The 21678-nt window shown below is 33.8% G+C and overlaps 2 protein-coding genes across 2 annotated transcripts in view; one reads left to right on the top strand and one right to left on the bottom strand.

Moving 5' to 3' along the window:
* LOC128676251 (polypeptide N-acetylgalactosaminyltransferase 2-like) overlaps positions 1–17407 on the bottom strand; it is a 57744-nt gene extending 40337 nt beyond the window's left edge. Inside the window, exon 1 of the mRNA XM_053756268.1 lies at positions 17148–17407. Within this exon, the coding sequence (XP_053612243.1) occupies positions 17148–17240 (93 nt within the window). The 5' untranslated portion in view covers positions 17241–17407. The remainder of the gene's footprint in view (positions 1–17147) is intronic.
* Positions 17408–20351: 2944 nt separating this feature from the next.
* LOC128676573 (uncharacterized protein) overlaps positions 20352–21678 on the top strand; it is a 237824-nt gene continuing 236497 nt past the window's right edge. The window contains exon 1 of the mRNA XM_053756752.2: positions 20352–20710. The gene's annotated coding sequence lies outside the window, so the exon portion shown is untranslated. The remainder of the gene's footprint in view (positions 20711–21678) is intronic.

The following is a 21678-nucleotide window of genomic DNA, read 5'->3' as shown; positions in this document are numbered from 1 at the left end:
TCGCCCGCGCTTTTTTCCAGGATGAAAGGTGCCCTATGTCTTTCTCCAGACTTCAAACTACATGTATGCAAAATTTCAAGAAGATTGGTTGAGTAGATAGAGCGTGGAAGAGTTAACAAACAAACAAATAAACAAACTTAGTTTCAAATTTATAATATTAGTTGAATTATATAAATAAATGATTTATATCATCTAATTCATCCTAATATAAAACCGACTAGACTAATGGTCTAAGATTTATGAAGACAAAAATTTCCTTAGTCCTAATGCCGATTTCAACAAACTTCATCCCATACTTTTCTCCAAAGACAGTTAACAAATGTGGGTCTTATAAGTATACTTTCGACAGTAGAGAATTCGAAGAATTGAAGATCCATAATATTATATTATCTGGATTACCAATAGGCTAATTACCTGTAACAAATAAAAATCAATTAATTCATTTGACAAGAATTAAAAAAAGCCGAAATTTTTGTGACAAAAAAAAAGTTAATGTAAACTGATAAACTATTGTGTAAGTTACTATTAGCTAAAAATCTAAGTAAGTTAACAAAATGTTCCATTATAATTAATTTTATTACCTAACCATACAAGTCCATACAGTTTACACTAGGCTAACAAGGTGATAAAACTGTCATGTTCGTGATTAAACCATTATGAAAGTCCAGAAGTGACGTGATGCAATAAAGATCGCGGGCGCCACGCTGCGCCTGCGCACCACAGAAATTGGAATAACAAGCACAAGAAATAGAATGCACGACAATGACGATGGATAGAAACGTCATTACTATATGGTGCTCAGTAAATAATCCTACTAATATATAAATTGCGAAAGTTTGTGAGAATGTATGTATGTGTGTATGTTTGTTGCTCTTTCACGCAAATTCTATTGGACTGATTGTTATGAAATGTAAGAAACGTTGTTATAGTAAAGTAAGAAACGCCGCATAGCGACGCTTAGAAAAAATATACTTTGAGTTCAGCGCAGGTTAAAGTTAACGTCAAATATGGCTGAAATTTGACCCACTCTTAGACTTAATAAATCATACGCTTTATGTTTTTAAATATTATTAAGATATTTCCAAAATAAAAATCTGTTGTATTTTACTAAGTGTAGTGTGGAATTCCACAGTTTGCAAAAGAAACATTTTGATAAAATACACATAACAAATTTTTATTTTGAAAAATGTTCTTCGTACAATCTGTGGAATATCACACTATGTTTAGTAAACTTTATCAGAAAGTCTATAGTATTTTGGTCATCACAAGAAAATATACCGTGTCAACTCGTTTCACGTCAGTCACAATTATTTAGTTAGTTAATATAATACTTATAAAAACAGATTACCTTCTACTTACCTATTTAATTAATGCATGTATTTATCTACAATGTGATATTTGTTCACTTATTTATAAAACGTAGGTACTTAGGTAGTTATATAAGTACTTTATTTCTTTATTATTATGGTGTACTTTACAATCAAGAGTTCATTCATCTATATATGTATATCCACTTAAAGTGCAATGCCCGATAGTATTTCTTATCAAATATGTCATTTTCATATTTTTTTTCACGTATCCACCCATCACCGTTTACCAAATGGAGGACGAAACACCGAATCAAACTCGAACAAAAATCTCAAAATATCTAAATATTTTTAGAGAATTTATGAAATGTTCATTATATTTTGATAGTTGTTGCATTCGACGTTAAATTTAACCTGCGCGCCGACATCGTTTAGACAAAATGACGTATGTACTATGCGTTCCTCTGCGCAAGTCAAAGTTAGCGTTAAAGTTGACTGGTGCAATGCACCCCTATACTTTCAGTAAAAAAAACTTTGCCTCATCGTCATAACCTTTAAGTCAAGTACTTAATGAAATCATTGAAAGCGAGACAATATGACTTTCTACTAATATGCCCTGTTAATAAGCGTTGAGCCAGTTTGGTTTCACTTACAAGCCTATAGGGAAAGTGTGGAAAAATAGTTTTTGCCGTTTGACATTACCCCCGCTGCGAAGCGGAGTTTCCAGTCGTTTCCCATGGATTTCGCAGTTTGATCTAATTGACCTCATTTGAAACGGTTTAGTGCGATTAGGTTGTGTCACGTTAATTCGAGTTGGTGGAATTACATTAAATGTTGCTGATCATTGAACTGTAAGTATTTTAATAAATTATATTTTATGCAACAGGTTACATGTTTATAATATTCCTTTTCATCTTGTTATTATCCAATAGAATCAAAACATATATAACTTGTATTATTACTTCAGTAATGTGCTAATATATGGTACGATATGGCTGTCATATCTGTGAAGATAAAAACCCTTTAAAAATATATATTACTAGAGGCCGATATCGGCTTTGCATGGGTGCAATATTATGCAGATTAAAAACATACAAACCTTCCTCTTGAATCACTCTATCTATTTAAAAAAGCCCCATCAAAATCCGTTGCGTAGTTTTAATCATACATAGGGATTTTACGGATCATCATGCTTCAGACTGACTGACAGAGGGGAGCAAGTTCGTTTTATATTACATATGTAATGAAAAATAAAATCCTTTTCTTTTAAGCAGATTCAAGAGTTGCGTAAGTTGAAGACCACGTTAAGTATACAACTAAATAAAAACTTAATAAAATACCTCGCCTCAAGAGACCTTGGTGAAATGTTGCAAAGATATGAGAAGGAGGCCAGACAGCTTCGCAAAAACGAATATGCATTGTTATAGACATTCTAGGTTTTATCTCACTTAATTTGACATTGCAATGTGAACAGCAGGTGTTGGTTTACCAATTGCTTTACATGTCAACAATTTACATGATTGAGGTGATACCTCATCACCATGTGTCTTAATACTACTTACATCATCTACTAGTGCAGACCAGGGGGGCTGACCATGAAACATAAAACACGTGTCCGCATACGTTGTCTCTTTTTTAACCCCCGACGTAAGAGGAGGGGTGTTATAAGTTTAACGTATCTGTCTGAGGCATCGTAGCTCCCAAACGGATGAACCGATTTTCGTTTAGTTTTTTTTTTGTGTCATAGATAATTTTATCTCGAGTGTTCTTAGCCATGTTTCATGAAAATCTGTTCAGCCGTTCAAAAGTTGTAGCGAAATGAATATTGAAATTCGGGGGTTTTTTAATTTGTCTAACAAATAAACTTGTTACACTACTTATGTGTAAATGACATGGGAAAACGGGACAGCATGTAGACTTAAGTAACGTGCTATGTGTTAGTATGTTTCTTGAGAGGCCTTCTGACCAGCTGCGTTACGTGTATTTGTGTACCTTTATTATCTGTAACGCATGCGAAGACGCGCCTACGCAGCCAGCCACTTAAGCAACGCCATATAATACGCACTATACGCAGTCGGCCTACGTGAGCCGTTATTGTTACGGGAATTACGCAGATGTGCAATTAGTTTATTGAATAATGCTGTAGACTGTGTACAATACTGGTGTATGTATCATTTATTGTAAAAATTGTTGATATAAAACAAATATAATAATGTATTATCAAAACCTAGGCCAAAAGGAAAACAGAAATCAGTGTCTTATTTATGGAATAGTAAACTTATCTATGGAATAGTCCGAATATTCTTGCATGTTTCTCATTTTTATGTTACATCACATAATCTAAATATATAAGCCATTGTCAATGGCTATATAATTATATGAATGTCAATACTTTTTATGAAATGAACAATGATTACACAAACAGTTTGCCCTGTTAATTCGATACAAGACTCTCAACTATGACCAATTCGAATCATTAAACGACTTTGCAGCTACTGAGTTTAACACTTGACATAACCATTAACACTTAAGGTGGGTTGCACTAGTCAACTTTGACGTTTATCAAAGTACCGTATTTTGCTTAAACGCTCAGCGTCAGGTTAAAATAACTCTTCAAAGTAACTGGTGTAACTCAACCTTAGGATGGATTGGCATTAGTCAGTTGTTGTTGGATGGACACCAGTCAATTTTGTCGTTAACTTTAACTTGCGCGGAAGAACGCAAGGTCAGTGGGGCGCAGCTTAAAGTTAACGTTAAAATTTACTGGTGTAACCCACTCATAATTGAACTTCTAATAAGCATCCGGTACACTTGACGTTAATTCTATTGCATAAGGAGGAATGCCGTTGCGATAGAAAGTGACAGCTAACATTTTTGGAGCATTAGGCTACTGTGGGTGACCGTTATGTTTTAGTCTGGTTTACAATGAGAAATTGATAGTGACGGGTCGACAGCCTGCGCTTTTTTGTCGACCGACCTAATGGATTTATTAAGAGCTCTGGTTCACTTCTAATGTGTTATGTAAAATGACATGAGTTAACGATGAAGCTATTTAATTTAGTAACAGTACATGCAGTAAGAACTAAACAGTCAACTAAACAGTCAACTAAACAGTCAACTAAACAGTCAACTAAACAGTCAACTAAACAGTCAACTAAACAGTCAACTAAACAGTCAACTCAGTCAACTAAACAGACAGTGGGCAGTTATCATATCGTTATGTCGGTTTCTATCACCGGGAACAAGTCAGTTATGAAAACTTCTCCTGTCAAACTTTTAAATATAGCTCACTCACACGGCATGTTGGATAAAAAAATATATTGTATTTTACGTGAAGGCTTTTGTTTCACAATTTGACTATGAATCACAGTTGTAAAATAGACTAGAATATCAAGAATGAATTTATTTAACCAAATTTGGAATTTTTTTTTGAACTCTGCACTCGAAAGAGGTTTGTGTTCTATATAAACCTTTGTAAAACCCAAATTAAACGTTAAAAACAATTGAGTAAATTGTGAATAGTTTTTCCAAATTCATTATAATTATTCCACGTAATATGTTAATCATAAATTTAGTATATTTTGAGATATCGATTTTTAGGTTAACAGATTGATTATCCTAAGCAACAGACCACTATAGATATCACAAATGTTTATTCTGCGCAATGATTTTTTTACATTTTTTTCCTAAATATTTCCTTGATTTTGTAAACAGGTATGTAATGAATTATTTAAAATTATCACTCACACCACACGCACATGACAAAACAATGTCAAAATGGCGTACTTTGCTCTGAGACTGCCTTTTTCTGCGCATGTTAATGTAAACGTCAAAGGTGCAACCCACTGTCAATCAATTATAATTATTAATTTCCATATAACTTCGTAGTATTAAATGAATTTACCAAAGATATTCTTGTCATCAATACTGCCAATGATAAATATTTGTTAGTTACCTGCGTTGTTATTTTATTATGTTTATAAATATGTTGTTATTATGTAATGTTGTATTTAGTAAATATAAATCATTTGATCGAGGTTTAATAGTTAAACATAGTTTGTAACTTATTCCATATGTCAAGCCAATAATGGTCTGACAACTTGAGATGCCGGCCACCGTGCAAATTGGAAATGAAAATATAGGAAAGCGGACCGGCTCTGATGCTCAACGGATGAGGAAGAAACCAGGAAACACTCAGATGAGAGGGAGAGAGAGGGAGTTTGTAAGTTTATCGTTGCCTGACGATGAAAATTATGGCTATGAATATGCCAATACGTTGCAAAGTTGGAATTCGAAAAACGAAGAAGAAATTCATATATCGACCCTATTTTCGAAACTACCGGAAAACTTTCGGGAAGTTAACCATTTTTTACTACTAAATTGAACAATTCAAGCAATTAATCTTACAAAATGTCATTAAGCATTACAAGCACAGCTAATTCGGCGATTGCAACAAACTCAATCTCATTTACTTTTCCAATAACAAACAAATCGGTCGTCTATGAAGCGAATCCTATTGTTAAATTGTTAAATAGAGGTAAATGTATACCGCACTGCGCACCAATTCGAATAGCATGACTATTTCGTTTAGAGCATTGGTTAAGAAATGTCCACGAAACATTGATTTTATTTCAAACAAATAGACCCCATGACTAGAGACTATCCAGGAGGAGATTCTCAAAGAGAAATACATTTTAATTATTACTTAACTTTTTCTGTTTTTAAAATGGAAAAGGCTCTGGCAAACTATCCATAAATTCTCGTAAAGCCGCTGGCAATGGGGACCGTTAAATAGCTGATGATGTTGATAGCAAATAACTCTAGTTTATGGCAAATTTAGCTAATAAATTAAAAAGAGAAAAGAAGGGATAATTTTGCTGACGTAAATAATAATAATTGGTAATTTTCATTTCACTATTAAATACATTTTGAGCCTAGTGTACATTTTGCGTTGTGTACATGTTGCTCGGAAGATTTGAAGCTGCGCTGCCAAGTACCGGCGGCGGTGAGGCGCTTGCGCATCATTTGTTGCATAACAAGATTGGCTTTTCATCGGACTCGCTCTAATATCTAGAGCATTGTTTTAGTTTAAATGATACAGGACAATGAGGCGTCTCTAACAAGTGCTTAATAGGTTATCATGATTACTTTTATCATTATGAACTATATAGTTATCCCTGAGTAAAGTTGAAAGTAGTAATATTATTGTGCTAATGGAAATAATAGTGGAGCCACTATCACATTTGTTGGTCATTGAATGGGTGATAAAAATGTATTATATTGAGCTGATCCGTGCTTCGGAAGTCGTTGTAGTCGCAGTTATATTAAAAGTCGTTAATTATCAATCCGCAATGGGTCAAAGTTGACTAGTGCAACCCACTCTTAAACTTGATCCGATTTATAAATGTAACATCAAAGTTTCATAGGGTCAAATTTAATTTTTCTTACATTATTATGAAGACACGTTACTCACCTACTTAACGCGTGTAAGTGTAATTCATTTTTGTGGTTAAGAAACGGCTGGAACATTTAGTTAACATTTTTGCAAAAACACTGACGTAACTAAACAATTTTCTAACATGTTTTGAAAGTAAATGGACCATTGAATAACCTTGAAAGGTAATTAACACATTTTAACTAGGTACATATGTTGAGAACTTTTGAATTCATAGGTTTTATGACCGGCCGGATGTCATGTCAAAACTCTTTGGGTATACTATTGTTGTCCATCAGCAGTCAGGACGGCATTTATTCCCTTAGTCACCTCGTACGACATCCGCGGGAAGACAGAGTGGTCCTATGTAATCTACTACACTGCAAATAAAAATTCTTAACGTTTCTCATCTTACGAGATGAGAGAAGTTGAGAATTTTTGTATCATTGTTGTTGAAGTACGTTGAAATTTTAGCAACTTTCTTAAATTCTATTTTTTGCTCTAAGGATAAATAAATATATATTAAAAAAAACTATCATGAAAATAGGTCATAGGAAAAAAAACTTTTAGTTGTTTTCAACGTCGACAAATTATAATCATGGCCATAATAATAAAATAAAAACTATCAAGAAAATTAACAAAAACGTAACATTGGAAATTAAAAAAATAAAATTCAATAACGCGCGATTTATTTTGTTCGTGAGCTAATATTGAAATGAACGAATTACAATCATGGTCATAATAAATAAAAAAAAGTATGAAAATGGGTCATAGAAAACATTCGAAATTTTTAAATTCAAAAACGCGCGAACTATTTTTATTCTTGAGAAAATGGCGCCCTAGTGACATAGAGATTAAGGCAGGCCACTCACGTACCGGATGCCCGAATCGTGTGTCGTGTGTGAATAGCTAGCCTAATTTTCAGAAATGTTGAAAACTTCAACATAATGTTTTTTACGATGACGAGTCGAAAGTAGAACGCGTTTTGAATAACAAAATTGGAAAGGATGCACGAAACTGATAAATGCATAAGTGGAATGCAGTGTTTGTTACTCAATTCGACATTTTTATTAAAACCAGTTTTTACTTATTAACAGAGATGTGAAAACTATTATAAAGGTTTGCACACAGAAACAAATATTTCTCAGAAAAACCATGTAATATTTTCTGAAAATTTCCTAGTTGTTGTCCTGCTTTTTTTAGAAGATATTTCTCTTGAATCTTTCAAAGGAAACATTTAAAAAAAAGACAAAAAGAATTTGTTGCTTTTTTCAACGCTACACCTGAACAAACATAGTTCTGAATTCATAGAGTACAGTCAAAATCAATGAATTAGGTATAGGTTTCTGTGGTGTCGGCTGTACAATCCGAAAAACAGTTATTATATAGGCCAGTCAGTTGCGCTCTAGTTTCTAACGTTAGTTCAATTCGAATTAATTTCAGTTTTGAGAATGAAAGGTCGTCGACTCCAATTAGCAGCATCGTGCAGAAAGAATTTACTATTTGTTTTTTTACTTTGTTAACTTACATAAATAATTTGTTTCCAAATGTAGGTCGATTATTTTTACAAATACTATAACAGCAGATCAAAACAGTGACGGAGTTGTAGCCGAGACAAGGAGAGAGAATGGCGCGGTGGGTAAATATTTTTTTGTCACGGGAATGTACTGTGAATGAACGATTCTGGCACAGGACCGTATGAAGTGGTGCGAAAAAAGGGGAGGCCTTACCAAGCAGTGGGTACCAAACGATTCACAGAATACATCTACTAAGTTTCGTAAAATAAGTGTATGTGTCATACGAATGAAGAGATATGATAAATTTATAAGAGTTCCATGTTTTGTCATTCCGCCAAGGAACCCTAAAGACGCCGGACATGATACAACACTATTTCAAAGTCGATTAAAAATAATTTCTCTATATTGTTAAATATTATGGCGCAACGGCTCAGATGCTCTCACGAAAATGGCTGTTTCTAATTCAAATCGACTTTCTGATTCGTGAATCGAATCGAAGGTACACAGGTTTCTGAACTGCATATTGATGTTAACATGTTATTTGATTTTAAGTAAAATGCTTCGCTTGCACGTGATCAGAATTGGTGATAGGCTCAGGGCAATCTTCATAAATATTAAACTTACAGATAAAGTCTTTAGAACGCTAATGCCAGCTCCACCGTCGCCGAACTCGTACACATGCCGACGCGAATGTATGAACATTGCGTAGTTAGTATGAGTGTTTTTATTTACCGCAATGAAAAACCAGCAATGTATACCGAATCCGCTAAACTTTTGCAAACTGTTCGACGACAGTATGGAGCTGGCATAAAAATTGAAGTTAAAGATATTTGGGAAATATCTTTAACAAAAAAAATGGCCACTATTTTCAAATAGTGGCTATTTTTTTTGTTCAAAAAATAATATAGTTCTTCTCTAATAAAAGCGCAAGGTATAATACCAAAATAGCCTTGAAATCTCAGAATGTATTTAGATTTACATAAATATTGTATATCATTTTGAGTATACAAGATCAGAAGTTTACGATCAACCTCGACCCTGACCAACTAAGGATGCAGAATTCCGTGCGAAGTGCGAAGAAATCGGGAAAGAAAAGTAAGAAATCGGGTTCTGGGCTCGACGCTCTACGGCTGCGGATGAAACCAAATAAGTATGTTTTTGATAACTAAGAATTTAACATTCCTTTTTTTCGTACTTAATCAGTTAAAATGTGACCATAGTCTAGTTTTAACGGATAAAGTGGGATGAAACTGTATCTCATGTTTACCATAGATTAAAGACTACTGTGATAAAAAAAATTAACACTGATAACACTGATAACCCAGATAACCCAACATTACCTGCTACCGACATTTAGGAAGTTACCTCTCTAACTTTATAGTTATTTATTCGTTTTATAGTTATTACCCTCTACTATGATTTCCTACTTTTTAGGGTTCCGTGTTCCGTATTCAAAGGATAAATGGAACCTTTTTACTATGACTCAGCTGTTCGCGTTGTACCTCGTGAACAGTGATAACGTAGAAAATTGAAATTTCATATTTATATTGAGATTTTCACAGTTGATTCATTTCTGTTGCCGCTGTAAAAATTAATACCAAACAACCGAATAAAATAAATATTCATTGGGGGCTTTTATAGCTTTTGATACACGTTTATTCCCCAACTAGCGGCCGGTCCCGGCTTCGCTCAGATAAAAACATAATAAATTATACACCTAAAACTTCCGCAAGAATCACACTATCTATTCGTGACAATCGCATGAAAATCCGTGCAACAGTTTCCGAGATTCTCGCGAACAGACAGACAGACGCGGCGAAGGACTTTGTTTTATAATATGTAAGGATTCGCACGCTCTTCGGCGTCTTTAGTCTTTAGTCCTACTCAGACCACTCTCACGCATATAATAATCGCAATTATTATATCTCTATAAGATGTTATTACCTGCCTCCGCGCCGCCTGGGAAATGTCTCCATTTCCTTTTAAATGCAACCAGCCAGCACTAACACTGAAGAACTTATGAAGAAGTAATGAAGGGTCATAGACCAACTAGTGCTCAGTGTATTCGCTGGAAGACAGTTAATTTCCTGTTCCTGTCTTTTGATGAAAACAGGGCCGGAGTAGTCATAAGGGCCCCTAGGCTATGGCTATCGGTGCTGTCTTGACCACCTTTCACATAATTTCTATCATACGTTCATAATATTTTGCAATATTGTAGATATTATTTATTTATTTATTTTATTATTTATTTATTTATTAACATTTCTTACATCTAACATTACAGGTTATTACCATTATTAGTTTGATATGTCCATTTCATTAAACAAACTTTACAAGTACTTAACTTTACAAGAAAAAAAATATCCTATGTCCTTTTTCGAATTTCTGACTGTATGTATGAGTTTAAAGAAAATAAGTCGAGTACATAAAGTGTGAAGAGGTACCTAACAAACAAATCTTCACATAGCACATTAGATGACAAAATGTAATTTTAAAAGCAAGGTAACTAAATTATTTAGTACAGGTCTCAGTCAAGTTCACGTGCAAGATTGTACAAACAACAGCACAATAACCTACCCAAATATATTATAAACACGTCGCTATTACCGCGCCATAGAGGTTCATGCAGGGTAACTTGATGTACTTTCTGTTGACTGTACACATGCAATTCAATTATTAATTGACAATAGTCAAATTTTAAACTGAATTTTCTCTACACATGCGTAACGTTTTCTCGATACGGGGCCCTTCATTGCAAAATACGGCCCTGTATTATATAAATGAGACGCACAAAGTGATTTATATATGGAAATAATTAATTTCTTATCTGTCTGTCTCAAAGCTATCTCATTGATGATGGTCATGTCTTTTGTATCAGATCGGTTCATTGAAGGTAACCTCAAGATTTGCTACGCTCGGATCTTTGAACTTTAGCTGTGCTCGTTCGTTCAATTTTCGTTGCTTTTTTACTTTCACGAAATAAAAACGTGCTAGCTATTCGATTTGGCTATTTATTTCAAGTAATTCGTTAGTTTTATTTCCAGAAACAAATCATTATTTTTTTTTTTTATTATAAATGTGTTACGTACATAAATGTATAATTGTCTACACTTTTATACTAATACTAGCTTTTGCAAATGGCTTCGCCTGCGTGGATTTCCCACGGGAACAGTATTAAAAAAAATGTATGCAAAATTTCAAGAAAATTGGTTGAGTAGATAGAGCTTGAAGAGGTAACAAGCAAACAAACTTACTTTCGCATTTATAATATTAGTTAATTTAGTGAGTAAGGGTTAATGTTCGGAACTACCAACCGATTTCGATTTACATTACTCCTGAGCGATATATCTATTACGATACTTAGGTGCGAGGTCTTAGGACTTAGCTACTTAATTATACGTGTAACTTAAAATAAGTTTGGCGAAAAGTGGTCTTTTTACTGTGAGAACTTTCTCAGGAATTCTTAAGAAATCGCTTGAAGTATATAAAACTATATAAATAAACTATCATTAAAGTTAAATGAAGGGATACATAAAAACATAATCTTTACGCGGGAAACACATTATGGTGGGTCTAGTTATTAATAATACAAGAATTTTTCGAGGGATAAAAGAAAGAGAGGAAGTATTTCGTCTATTTATTTTCTTATCAGCTGCCTAGGCTGTACTTCTTATAGTGGAGTATAAAGTGGCCCTATCAATGAATCACTTAATCAATCAATCAAATCGATTATTTGTGAGCACAGGTTCTACTCTAAAAATGGCTAAGGCAGAACGCATATACAGTTTTATACTTTCTTATCTACCTATTAATATAATATTATATTAATATATTAATCCTAAGTATAATATTTTCGAAAATAAACACGATTATAAAATTAGGTGTCGGAATCTCCTTTTTGGAAATTGTATTCGAGAAAAGGATGGTACGGCCGTACCCGCTTTTTTTCCTCCACTTGGCGGGATAACCAAAAAAAGGCCTTGATGTCTTGAAGCTTTGGAATTGCATGACAAGCTATCCTACATGCACATCTATGTTGGAGCAATAAAGACGAATTCGCAATGAATTTTCGTAGGCTGACTTACCGAAGACTGTACATTTAAACTCATATGACTTCCAATTTCAACATTTTCTCTATTTTTCTCATTTTCGCTACCATCGCAATATGAATGAGTTGTGAATGAAATCGCCCTCGCCTGTCTACCCTAGGCTCAATATTGATCGGAGGATATAAACACGCCCGTAATTATATTTGGCTCTTTCTTTTTATAAGTCTGTCTTCTTCTAGCAACTGTCGGTTAGCTTACAATCTGTTTGTGTCAAGGGTCAAGTTTGTCGTACTACTTAGATTGTGTTTATTTTTACTGTTCTTCTTTTTTTTTCTCTTTAAGTGTAAACGAACTTGTATAAATCGTTAGTGTTTAACTTTTTTTTCCAAATTATATCAGCGCTAATCAGGCTTTCGTAAATCGTATAATTTGTAGAATTTCCGGGAACGCAACAGGTTTGGTACCATATCTAAGTATTGCAGCTTTGTTTAGATTTTTAATGAATTTTACAAAGCTTTATTATTTAAATTGGCTTAATTACTTATAAATGTAATTATCTTGTTTTATTTTTTGGTTAATAAAAATATAATCCGATGAATTTTCCAACTGACCTAAATACTACGCAGATGCTTACTACTGCAGGACAAAGTACAATATTGAGTTAATGTAATGTAATTTCTTCTCGTATGGTAGGTATATTGTTATGGCTTTGATTAAACCATTAACAAATGAGAGAGAGAGAGAGAGAGATATTATAAAGAAAGATTATGTATTTTTGTTTGTTACAAATGAAATCAAGAATGAATCGGTTTAAACGCAATTAAGCACAAAGACAGTCTAGACTCCAATGTGTGTAGTGCGACTTTGCTATTTACATCTCACCTATCGAGTCGATTCGCAGTGAGACGCAGCTAACCAATCACAATGCGTCATTGTGACGCAATGACAACCTCACCGCAATGTGATTGGTTCGCTGCGTCTTTCTTCGTCACACTAAGATCTCTGTAATAAACCTCTCAATAATACTGGTATCCAAAATGATAGCTTTATGGGGATTGAGTATTTTTATTTATTGCTACTGTGTATATGTATAATGTGTTTCTAGGAAATAAAATGTTTATTATCGAATTTATCGGTCTATATCACTTATAATTTGAGTTTCTTATACAATTTTATTTATTTATAAATACGACTATACATTAAACACACGTACGCAATAATATAAACAATTTGTTATTCATTCGGCGTGCAGAATTTGTAATCTCGTTACTATAACAGGAAAATAAAGGAATAGTCTAGATGACAAGGTCAAAAAATTGTAAATAATATGTTGTAAATAAATAAAAGTAAATTGTAAATACATGACATAGATATATTTAACATGATTGAGATAAATCATAGACTGTTACAATGCCGCTGAATCATTATACGAACATTAAAAGTTGGTTGGAAAGTTCATAAAAAAAATAATTAGCCTAGAGTCTCAACAGGCAAAGTGCATTGATGAAAAACAATTTCTCAACATAAAATAAAATATTACAATACATACAAAATAAATGCTTTTGTAAATATTGACAACCCACAGCGGGGTATTTACATAAAGTAACACATACCTACGTACATAATGCAAAAGAGTTGTTGCAAAATTGAATTGGAAATAAATATGTATACCCACTTGTTTTGTGTTACGTTGAGGCACTTTACTTCATGCAATACTTGCATTATACAAAAGCAGAATGAATGAATACGATTAATATTAATCTAGGTCATAAATATATCTTATGGTGGCGGTGTCGTTACGATTTTTCGAATTTTAACAAAGACCTGAATTCGTTTTATTATTTGACATTATAAAATAATCGATCTGTATATACTGTAGTAATGTAAATTTTATGAATTATTGATTTTGGAAATGATTCCTTCCTCAAGAAAATTGACGGAACGTAATGACAGCTCGGCCGCAATGGCCGAAACGCTCTGAAAAGAAGGAAAGAAGATAAACCCGCCATTGAACCCATATGAAAGTATTGTATCATTTTTTACGTTTTTATTTTTATGGGCAATAAATATATTTTGTATGTTGTAACTTTTAATTGCATTCCTGATTGGTACCTTATTTTTGACCTTAATTTAGTTTAGCCAACAGATTTTAAAGACACAAGCGTAAAAATAGGTATACCCGTAACAACCTACAGATTTATCAGTCGGCTACTTAAAATTATAATATAACTAGCTTTTACCCGTGGCTTCGCGTCCTTTTCCTACGGGAACAGTATTAGTTTAGAGGTGAAAGGTACTATATAATTTTCCTAGTGGAATATCAGTGGGTAACATTGGACTACAGATTATAATGATATGTGTTATGTTCATCCTGTTTTCGCTATGTTAATATAATAGGTATACACATAATAATTGGCAGTACAATAAAATTAATTAATAATAAATGTAGGTACTGTGGTATTGATCATCTGTTTGGTTTGAAAACATGTCTAATTGTATTTAAAACAAAGAAGATACTTCCTTTGTTTTAGATTTTTGTTTATCAAGGAAACTATTAAATTATATTATACGTGTATTTATAGGAGTGATGTCATTGGCTAAATTCATTAAAAAAAACATTCGCGTAGCTCTACTTGCGTATCGTAACAAAATATGTATAGTAGCTTTTACTGATCACTACATTTATACGTATACATATAATAAAACAGTAAAAAAAGTGTTTCTGTACATTGAAGATATTAAAAAAAAATTGAGATCGATAGAGAATCAGTAATAGAATAAGACTTTAAAAAAAAGTCTGTCTGTTTGTCTGTTTGTTTGCACACGCTAATCTCTGATCTACTGGATGGATTTGAATGAAACTTTTTTTGTTGTATAGCTAAATGCCTAGTCAACATATAGGGTATAATTTATTTTAGAAACTGGAACAGCTCTAGCAGAACCTATAAAGACCAGCTAAACTGTAGGAAATATAGAAAAGTCACCTTAACAAAACTTGTTCGCACTGATGACATATAAAAATCGAAGATGTGGATCACCTGATGATGAACTCCAACAGATCCGCTACACTATAACAGATATGACAATAGCGCCTTAACAAAAGTTGGTCAGCCTGATGAGCATTTTCTGTAGACTTTTAAAAATCAAGATATACATATCTTGATTTTTAAAAGTCTACAGAAAATGCTTAGACTTTTAAAAATCAAGATATGAAACACCTGATGATGAACTCCGACAGACCCGCTACACTATACCTAACAGATATAACAAAAGCATCTTAACAAAAGTTGGTCAGCCTGATAAGCATTTTCTGTTAAGTGGAGTCTTAGCAGAAATTGTTCAACCTGAGGAGCAGTAGCGGTTGCCGTATTAAAATAGAAGATTTCGATCATTTCTGAAACGGAAGTTCTGTAATAAAGTTGATCTTATATTTACCCTACACTATTATAACATAAGCTGGGAGTACCTCCACGTGGTGAAGGCGGAGCAGTTTGGGCTAAGTTTGGATGACGACCGAAGGTATTAGTTGAAAACTTGCCTGAACTGGCTAAAACTTCCATTTATGTAAAGAATATGCCTTCGGGCATATTATGTTATGTTGAGTGGTTACTTATTTCCTCGCCAGTTTATCTTTGTGACACGGCAGCCGGGTGCGTTACCGGGTACGGTAACGCAAGGGAGCAGTCACTTACATTTTAATACCAAAGAAAATATTTTAAATTGTGTAGCTATGTCTATTAATGTATAAGTGTTTCAGATTTTTCTGTAAGTTAACTTGAGAGTTTACTTTCAGAAAAATCTTTAAAGATTGTATGGGACTTAATAAGTGTTTCATTATCAAGTCCCATACAATTTTTCACCCTTGATTGAAAGAAACCTTGAGTGAAAGATTGTATGGGACTTAATAAAATGTTTAAGATAAATAGCTCTGATTTCTCAGCCTTACAGAGACCAGGATCCTTTGTAAATTTTCTTACACTTTTCACGGATTTTATCATTTTTTATTGTCAGAACATGGCACGCATATCATCCTTGACGGCATCAAGAAGAAGCTGTGGTTCTTAAATTTGTCTCTACCAGGACTAGGCTTCGCGTGGCATAGACAAACAGTTCACTATGTAATTTTCCGTTAAAACTAAACTATGCTAAACCTTGAATGACTTGACAATAGAAAAACTCTGACCACTGTTTAAGACATTTTTTTTATACTGACGTCTGCAATATTTGATTCAATTTGAACTTAATTACTAATTGCATTTTGTTTATTATCTAATGGATCATTATTAAATTGTATTATGGCTTGCTTTGCCTAATACTATTCAAAATAGTTTTAGTCATTATTATACAATTAGCATATAATTATGATATATTAATAATTATTAATTAATTAGTTGGTCATGAACGAATATGTTACGCTATTTAATGTTTACGCTATTTTGGAAGTCAGAGATCAAGATAATAAATAATAATAAATTACTGACCTCGACTTGTATGGAAAAATCAATGTATTTAGGTATATAATTTGTACGTACGTTACCTATATCATAAATGAAGCCTACATATAATTTGATACAGTATTTCCAAATTCCATGGATTTTGTAACGAAAAATCAAAATCCTACAGGAACAATGGCCCACGTAAACATTTATGTAAACAAAAATATTATTCAATACAATACAACGTAAAATTTTTATTGCTTGTTGATAATATAAATAATGTGATGTTATCGCGATGGGTGGGTAGTGAATTCCTGCGCATTGCACCGGCCGCCATTGCACTATAAAGGGTCGGGGACCGATCAGCTGATCTCCCATTCTTTGGCAGGACTCCAATTAATTACCTTAGAATGTGCTGAATCAGGCTGCATGTAGTAGAATATGAAGAACATCCACACAGCGGCGACGAGGCACACAATTTTGACGTTCCGCCTCATTTTGAACAAGTGTAACTTTTGAATCACGAATCACTATTTCCGTGTTTTGTTTTTTAATCTATTTTTTTTTATTGACGCGAGCGGCGCGCGGCCGCGCTCTTTGCAGCGGCTGAACTGAAGTTAGTCGAGGAGGCAGAATAACCGACAGGGCAGAAAGGCAACGAGCATGCGCGGTGCGCCGGTAGTGGACAGCGTATAAAAATAGAACGTTGTTAGTGCATGTGCGAGACTAGAATGCATTTGTCTATATTGTCCGTGGTCAGGTTAGGGATTGATCCGTGACAGGAAGGTTTTTTTTTAAAAAGAACACGTTCATAACTTTTGTCAGTGATTGTTATTGATTGATGCGGCGGTCGTACTGCGGCATGTTGCTATGCAAAATAAACATGATAAAACAAATAACGCTTTTGTTTCTTCAAAAGGTTTATTAGAATAGAAAAAGGTAACCGTAAGGACAGACAGATATTTTTACTTCGGTCAGACATGTTGATTCTTAATGTTTAAAATTGTTTAATGTAAGAAAATATATTTTATATGCTTATATAAAGTTTTGGCGAAATTGTTTACGTGGTCGGCGTAGAAAAGATAAAGGTGCTAAGTACTGCATTCAAAGTCAAAATATTTTTATATGAAATATTCATAGATCTTTCAAATCGTCCTATTTTTATGGTACAACTCGTTGATATCAAGAATAAAACTAATTTTACCACCAACTTCAAAGCGCAAATGGAGAAGAACATGCATACCTATCAAACTCCACTGCAGCATTTTCTAATAATTTAATATGAAACAAAGAACTCTCAAATTACATACCTACTGCCTGTGTATTTCAAAATTATCAATATGTAATAATAAATAATATGTATTATTAAGTATAACTATCACATTTAATTAACGTAAAGATAACCGGCCAAGTAAGTGTCGGGCCATGCACAGTTAAGGGTTCCGTAGTCCACTACAACAATCAAACAAGTGCGAGTCGGATTCACTGACCGAGAGCTTCGTACCTAGCCACAAGTTCGTTCGAAGTTTTATAATAGAATCCAGACTGCGGACGGACGGACGCGGCGAAAGCGAAACTATAAGCGATCCTTGTCTATATTGTGTACGGAACAAAAAAGTAGGAAAGGGGACTCTGGGCTTCTTACGAAAATGCTCCGATGTGAGACAGATGCTCAGTATCTAAGTTAATGATTTAATTAATAACTTAATGATTTAATTTATAACATTTATAAAAAAAAATAATAAATAAATATATTAGGACAAATCACACAGATTGAGCTAGCCCCAAAGTAAGTTCGAGACTTGTGTTATGGGATACTAACTCAACGATACTATATTTTATAACAAATACATATATTGATAAACATTCCAAGACCCAATCAGAAAAAGATCATTTTCCATCATGACTCGACCGGGGTTCGAACCCGGGTCCTCTCGGTTCAGTGGCAAGAACTTTACCACTGCGCCACCGAGGTCGTCAAAAATATCAATCAACTAAAACATATTTATTAATAAAATATTGACTTCCCAGATTGAGTTCGATCAACTGATTGTTTTTTTTTTTATTAACTGTTTAAGTACCACTGCTGGGCAAAAGCCTCCCCTAACTACATATCTAGGAGATGTGGCCTGGTGTCTTGTGTGACAGGCTGTTTCAGCCTATTTCAAGCACCAGTCTTCACAAAATATATAGCTTAAGTTTTACATTATGTTTTATGTTATTTGTATGTATATTTTGTGAAGAAATAAATAATTTTTACTCTTTTACTCTTAACTTCCTCCGCGCATTCCTGTTCTCTTACCATTCCTTGTCGAATTTATGGAAAAAAAATAAATGATTTTTAATACATTTCTTTATTTAAATTACTTGCATTACTAATTCTAGAGATGATGAGTATATACTATAATTTTTTTTTAGATGTCAAATAACAACCGTGCCCCACTGCTCCGTTGCGCTCCGTTCTCCACCGTCACGTTGACGACCTTTGATGGATCAACGCAGAACATTGTGTACATCACCGGCCGCGTTCATTGTTCAGTTGTACTCCGTTGCGACGACGCACACCACGTTGGTGGCTCAGTCTTGCTGTTTTCCATTGGGTTTGGACACTGACTTGAGTTGACGTACGTCGAAACTTCATACAATTTCTACGTTCTTTTGCGTTGAGCCGTTGACGGATGACATGACGGACGATGTCGCAGTGCAAATGGGTAACAACGGGATTTTATTTGCTATATGTTCAATTTCTAAGTTGTTCTTCGTTGATCTTATAGCCTAACGGAGCAATGACACATGGCTCTTTTTGAAATTGCCACCTAGTAACCCGCTTATGAACTACATAAATAACCGTAGGTTTGCAATAACTAGTATCAGGACAGACGTATCATCTAGTTCTTTCCATCGCATATAGATGGCGCTATGTTCCGGTTATAAACGCCAAGACGTAATGCCGGCTCCACCATGTCGTCGAACAGTTTGCCAAACTTTGGCGGATCAGGTATAAATTGCTGGTTTTTCATTGCGGTAAATAAAAGCACTCATACTAACTACGCAATGTTTACGCATTCGCGACTGTGTGGAGCTTCCAAGAAGAGGATTTTAATTCATATTTTTTACTAGTAGCCCGCGCCAACTCTACAACCGTGACCTTTTTAGAGTTCTGTAAAATTCGGGGTAGAGTTCAGACAAAGAAGCTATCTCTACATGAGATCCAATAACTTTATAATAATGAGAGCCGTATGATTCCGTTTGGACAACATTTGAAATGATTTGTTCAAATTTTTCAGGAGGATAATTGAAATTACAAGCTTATAAATTAGATCCATAAACATCTTTAGCCCTCTAGAACCATGCTCAAAACAAAAATTAAATCGGAAATTCAAATGTAAATGTCGAATTGGCTGCTGAAAACTTTATTATGTATTTTACACAGTTTTATAGTTATTATATACTTACATCGTTTTTTTTTTTTAAGATTTACTATTTCGGTAATCGAACATTAAAGAATAACAAAAAGATATAGCTAAGTACATGTTATCACAGTAATATAATCGAGAAATAATAACACTGACTTCGTTATCCCCTATCAAAGAGCGTCTCGCTGAGCTAACATCAAATATGCACATGAGTTTTGTCTAAAGGAAAATCGTTTGTTTAGAAATTATTTAGTGAAATATTCATGTGGAATTGAAAATCGAGTTGCTTTCATCCGGGCACCCTTTGTTTTCGAATTTCGAATGCAGCAATTTTGTCTATGGCCAGTATCCCAGTCATCCCGCTCAGAGTCCGCTGTTGGCTCGTCGGGAGCGCGCGTATTCTGGACGTCCAGAAAAGCCAGCACGAAGCGCAGTCCGCGAACTTTATTCGAGATTCAAAATGTTTTTTCTTTTTTGTCGTTTGTGTTTGTGAGTTTTTTGTGACAGTGTAAGGGGTCGTGGCCACTATTACGATTTTAAAAAGTTGAAAGGTAAGCGAACTGTTTCATTTAATTTTAAAAATATAACTAGAAATAATTAGGTATTGTACCCAATAATTTGTAGTTGTATTTTTAAAATAGCCTAAGATTTTTTTAAATTATGTAATTGCTAGTTTGTCGTTTAATAAAAATAAAATGCACTCAAAGATTTAAAAACATTATATTCATACAAGACTCCGAGAAAGAATCCAAGAATCTTAGACATTTTAAAAAAAAAAATCTCTTATATATAGCTGGTAGCGTTAGATAGAATCAGGGTTATTATAGAGTATAAAATCAGCACGGTATGTACATCAATAGGGTTGCAATCAATTGTTTTGGTATTACGCGGGGGTGAGTCCACATGACGGCCGCAAGGGCGAGGGTGCAAATAGACCTCTGGTACTGAGGGCCGCTGCGTTGGTACCTACCTTTAACAATGAAAATTATTATGGTTTTAGTGCACTCATGTGCACTAAAACCGTACTGAATGATCAGTAATTTTAATAAATAATGCGTTTTTAAACTCCAGGATTTCCACATCAGAATTAGTTGAAGAAATAGAGCTGCTCTAAATATAAAAAATAAATAAAAGAATTACATTGGCAACATTTTACTTTTATACAGATTGACCTATCAACTAATAAAACTAAAAAACAATATAATTAATTAATAAAGTTATGGTAAAAATAAATAGTACTAATAGGACTTTGTATGAAAAGTCAGAAATTAATGTTCTTTTTTTTTAGGATTTTTATTTATTATTCATACCTTAATCGGCATGTTGTCGCTGGCCATTATCATTGGTAATTTATTAACACATTCATATTCCATTTAATTATACAATTAGGGTAAAATTATACACATTGATATCAGTAAAAATAAAAATATCAGTAACTGGGTCTAAAATCACACCCTTGACTGAACAGGTAACCAGTTCATAGGCTTCCATCACATGGATTCTTCCTTGAAACGACATG

This window comes from Plodia interpunctella, chromosome 16 (assembly GCF_027563975.2).
Source record: "Plodia interpunctella isolate USDA-ARS_2022_Savannah chromosome 16, ilPloInte3.2, whole genome shotgun sequence".
NCBI lineage: Eukaryota > Metazoa > Arthropoda > Insecta > Lepidoptera > Pyralidae > Plodia > Plodia interpunctella.
Note: the sequence above shows the minus strand (reverse complement) of the source record. Positions and strands in the feature narration are given on the sequence as shown.